General features: G+C 41.6%; 1 protein-coding gene across 1 annotated transcript; it reads right to left on the bottom strand.

Moving 5' to 3' along the window:
* Positions 1 to 2,057: 2,057 nt before the first annotated feature.
* Positions 2,058 to 3,011, bottom strand: LOC112865285 (olfactory receptor 51J1). The gene has a single exon (XM_025928332.2). It carries the CDS (start codon positions 3,009 to 3,011, stop codon positions 2,058 to 2,060), a length of 954 nt encoding a protein of 317 aa, XP_025784117.2.
* Between the last annotated feature and the right edge of the window lie 2,430 nt (positions 3,012 to 5,441).

Below are 5,441 nucleotides of genomic sequence, written 5' to 3' on the forward strand. Positions count from 1 at the left end.
GAGAGGGAGAGAGAGAATACCAAGCAGGCTCCATGCTCAGCGTGGAGTTGGACATGAGGTTTGATCTCACGACTGTGATATCATGGCCTGAGCCAAAATCAAGTCAGATGCTTAGCTGACTGAGCCATGCAGGTGCCCCATAATTTTTTGACAACCTCCATGCCGTCTTCCACTGTGGCTGCACCAGTTTGCATTTCCTCCAACAGTGCACAAGGGTTCCTTTTTCTCTACATCTTAGCAATAGTAATCAGACAAGAAAAAGGCATATAAGCCATCCAGAGTGGTAAAGAAGAAGTAAAACTTTCACTATTTGCAGATGACACAATACTATATATAGAAAACCCTAAAGACCCCACCAAAAAACTACTAGAAGTGATAAATGAATTCAGTAAGGCCATAGGATACAAAATCAATGTACAGAAATCTACTGCATTTCTATACACAAATAATAAATCAGCATAAAGAAAAATTAAGAAAGCAATCCCACTTACAATTGCATCAAAAATAATAAAATACCTAGGAATACTTAACCATAGAGATGAAAGACCTGTACTCTGAAAACTATAAAACACTGACGAAAGAAATTGAAAATGCCACAAAGACATGGAAAGACATTCCATGCTGATGGATTGGAAGAAAAATATTGTTAAAATATCTATACTACCAAAAGCAATCTATGTATTTAATGTGATCCCTATTGAAATACCAACAGAATTTTTCATGGAACTAGTAACAAATAATCCTAACATTTGTATGGAACCACAAAAGACCCCAAATGGCCAAAGAAACCTTGAAAAAGAAAAACAATAGTAGAGCCATCACAATTCCAGACTTCAAGTTATATTAAAAGGCTGTAGTGATCAAGACAGTATGGTACTGGCATAAAATTTTTAAAATTCATATTCAAAAGCTTTATTTGAATGTGGGAGTATTTGAGGTCTATTTTTTAATTGATTCTAAACATAGTTCCAGAAATTACAAAGAAGAGCAGAGACAGAAGTAGAAAAAAAATTATTTCTAAGCACCATGAAGAAAGGGAGATGTCTTTTTTTTGTCACCACTTTATCTCTAAGGCTTAGATTTGTGTTTGATCCATTGCATGTGCTCAGTTATTGTTACTTGACTGACTACTAGGAAGATCTGAGGAGACACAGTTCTTGCTTACTTGACGGTATGATTTATGGGCTTAATAGCTTACACTCTGAAGTTTAACCTAACTGGGTTCCACTCCTAGCTCTTGGATGCATAGGTTTGAGCAAGATGCTCACTATAACCAAGCAGCAGTTTTTTGCGTGAAAAAAATTACATTAATAATATCTCATAGGGTTGTTGTGGGAAATGATTAAAATAATAAAGTATACATTTGCATCTCAAAAGTCTTAGTTCCTTTTCCTAAAAATATAAGTGTGAAAATTCTACATTATTTCAGATGTCTGCAAAGAAATAATCAACCAGACAAAAAAATTAATGTACGTAAAGGGGATTCTTGCCTTTTTAAAAGGTTCTGCATCCTAGGTGCAGATCTTCAGAATTTTACATAATGAACAGGATTCGCAATCTTTGTCACTCTCAACTGGGAGCCTTGGTGAGGTTGATCAAATACCAGTCAGGGCCATTACTGGAAGCCTCCTTTAAGCTAGTTAATGTAGCCTCCTGCTATCAAGATCAAGTACGAATGACTCAAGAGAATGCAATCCATTTCACATCCTCATTCCCTAGAACAGAGATCTCAATAGATTTCCCAGGACACCTTCCATCTCCTGATTACCTTTCCCTTGTGGGGAGAGTCATGCTTTCATTAGCAATCCTTCCTGCATTCCTGCTCCAGCTGGGCAAGGTAATGGAAAACCTCATGTAACACAACATTTAAAAAATAACATCAATCCTTTGTACTGTTCTGTCACACATAGTCCACCCCCACGGATACTCCAGTTTATTGCTAGATTATGTAGAACTTCTGTTAGATAACGTATTTTAAGATAACACCATTTGCATAACATGCAAGCTGGGACCACCCGGGATTATAGAAAAAAGTCCCCTCCTACTTTGTCCTTTGTCTAAACTCTGGCTCTTTTCTCTGAGAACATTCGGACAATGCCACGATGGATCTCCTTGGTCTTAATGCTGTAGACAATGGGGTTGACAACAGGTGGGAAGAAGAGATAAGCATTGGCTATCATAGCATGCAGCAAAGGGGACACGTGGTGTCCAAAGCGGTGCACCATAGATAAGCCAATCATAGGCACATAGTAAGCGAGCACAGCACAGATATGTGAGCCACATGTGTTGAGTGCCTTCCCCCGCCCCTCCCCAGTGGTGATACTCAGTACAGTGTGGAGTATGAGCCCATAGGAGATGACAATAAGCAGTGAATCCAGCCCAAAAGTGGAGGTAACAATGAAAAGCCCGTAGATATTGTTGATAGAAATGTCCCCGCAAGGTAGATGGATAAGGTTGGGGTGGAGGCAATAAGAATGGGAGAGGACGTTGTGGCCACAGAAGGGCAGGCGCCTTAACAGCATGGGCAATGGGGCCATGAGCATAATGCTTTTCAGCCCCATGACAGCTCCTGTGCCAAAGATACGGGGCAGGGTTAGAATGGCTGTATAGCGCAGTGGGCTATAGATGGCCACAAATCGGTCCACAGACATGGCCAGCAACACAGCTGACTCCATAATGGAGAACGAATGGATGAAAAACATCTGAAAAAGGCATACATCAAAACTAATCTCAGTGATGCCAAAAAGGAAGATGCCTAGCACCGTAGGCAGAGTAGATGCAGAGACACCAACCTCAGCCAGTGCCAACATGGCAAGAAGGAGGTACATGGGCTGGTGTAGGGCAGTGTCTGTTCTGATGACATGAAGGATGGTGCCATTCCCAAGGAAGATGATAATGTACATCAGGCAGAAGGGGATGGATATCCAGAGGTGCTCTGCCTCCAGCCCTGGGATGCCAATCAGAATGAACGTTGTAGGTAAGAACTCCAAAGAGCTATTAGAGTTCTTCATGTTGAGATCTCATCCTGTGGGATCAGTGCTACCTTAAAAATTAGAAAAAAGCTGATGAGGTCACATTATAATGGAGAAAGACCCCTGGACCCTGAGGGAAGGGAAGAAGAAAATAAAGCTCACAGATTTAGGTTGCCAATGATCTCCTTCCTGAAAATTGACAGATGGCCACCGTCAGAAAATTCCCAGTATTAAAGGGGTTACAGTCTCCATCAGAGAAAAACTCGAGGCTGATACAAAATTATCCCTCTAAATTGTACTTCCTCTTGGGTCTGCCAAAGGAGAAACAACTGTCTTGTCTTGGTGTGGAGATGCCTGGCCCTGGCTGCTAGGGAGACAAGCATGTGTGTGGAGGCAATCTCAGGGTAAGGTGTGGACTAATGCCAGGAAGTGGTGAACAAAGATATTTTTGATAAATATGGATATAAGGCAAAAAGCACAGTAAATAAAAACACCCAGAAATGCCTGTTGAATGAATATAGATACATGAGTGATCGAGGTTCAAAGCAAGGCTAAGAAGTGGCAGTGACCACATCCTGGAACAAATGATTCGAAAATTAACTAAAAAAGAATAGAATCTGGATCCACACTGGGTTTAGATGTTCTGTGCTTTAAAATGACTAGGAAGCAACTTAAAGGATGATGTGTAAAGGTCAGAATGAGGCAAGAACAAAGGCTGATGGATTTGTATACAGACTTTAAAGCTCATGAAAATAGTCTGTCATGATGATATACAGATGGAAATAATTCTGTCACGATGATAGAAATAATCTCTTGACTCACAGTTCTTGAAGATGACCTACCTGATCCGTTGGACCTTCTTTCTGGCTCAGACACACCCATGATTCCACTGCAACAACAACCCAGACTTTCAAGGAAGGTTCCTCTGGGCAGGGAAGGAAGGCAGCAGAGGGAAGGAGAAAACCACTTCCCTAAACTGGGTACATTTTAAGGTCAACATCATCTGGGATGGCACAGGAATCACAGTAGAATCCTGGACTGACAGGGCAGGAAGGACCTCTGGAAGTATTTTAAATTAATTTACCCCCCACTCACCCCTATGCATATACGTGTGCACATGCACACACACACACACACACACTTGCTCACATACTTGCATTTGCACATATTTCCACACTTGCTGAAATCTTGTTTGCATCTTTCCTGATGAGAATTCTCTACTCAGCCATTGCTGAACTTAGAGGGACCTCACTCTTACATGCTGGTTATTCTTTAGTCCTTCTCTGCAGGCTGAGGTGATACCCAGTCAAGAAGCGACATGACTAAAAATTAAGATAAATGAGTGACTTATTAAACTAATATCATTAGCTTACAAAGGTGGTTAGCCATTACAAACACACCAGTTATACAGTATTCTTTGGGACAAGCACACACAGACATAGCCAACTTCATATAGATCCCATTAGACAACTGGATTTAGAACAAGTTTTTAAAATAAGAAATGGCAAGGGCTCCTGGGTGGCTTAGTCTGTTAAGCATCTGACTTTGGCTCACAGTTCGTGGGTTCGAGCTCCGCATCTGGCTCTGTACTGACAGCTCAGAGGCTGGAGCCTGCTTCAGATTCTATGTCTCCCTCTTTCTCTGCACCTCCCCCCCCCCCACATTCCTTCTCTCTCTCTTTCTCCCTCAAAAATTAACTAAAAAACATTAAAACATTTTTAAATAAGAAATGGCAAAGCAGCTCTTCTGAATCAAAAAGCAGAATAAATGGAAGAATTATGGCATTCAGCCTTTATAGGCTTGAGTCTCCACACATAATGCAACCAAGTCTTCCATTTTAAAGAGCCCTTTCTGGATGCACTCTATCGTCTCTATCTTGGTTCCAGGTTTTATCTTCATTCCCAGTTGTACCAATTCCATTGTTATTAACAAAGAAAAAGCCTTCCCAGTTGTTGTCAGAAACTACTATTTAGCTTACCCCTTCCACTCCTCAGCAGACTGCAGAGAGGATACGCACATATAAGCAACCAGCTCTCCTTCATGCTGAGCGCCACACAGGACCCCGGAGACACAGAATCCTGGTCCTACTCTGAAAATCTCTGCACCTTTCAACCACGGGTCAAAGAACTCATCCTCTCCCACATATATGCAGGCTCAGTCATCACATACCCAAAGCGCCCTCTCTAATCTACGAAAAAAGAAAAAGTGCTACGAAAAAAGAAAAAGAAAGAAAGGTTGGGGGGGGGGGAGGAGTTCAGGATACAGTGGGAGGGACCTAGAGGGAAAAATCTAACTTATTATAAAAATCAGGGAAAAGCTTTTCTTAGGAAGCGACGTTTCAGCTGAGACCTGAGGAATTAGAATTTTCCTGCGCTAACTGGAAGGGTTGAGGGGATGTGATGTGGGAAACCGTGACTGTGGTGGCAGGTGCACAGGACTGTACTTTAACTAGGACTAAGAGAAAACACA

Source organism: Puma concolor, chromosome D1, assembly GCF_028749965.1.
Source record: "Puma concolor isolate L17-30 chromosome D1, mPumCon1.1.hap2, whole genome shotgun sequence".
NCBI classification, from domain to species: domain Eukaryota; kingdom Metazoa; phylum Chordata; class Mammalia; order Carnivora; family Felidae; genus Puma; species Puma concolor.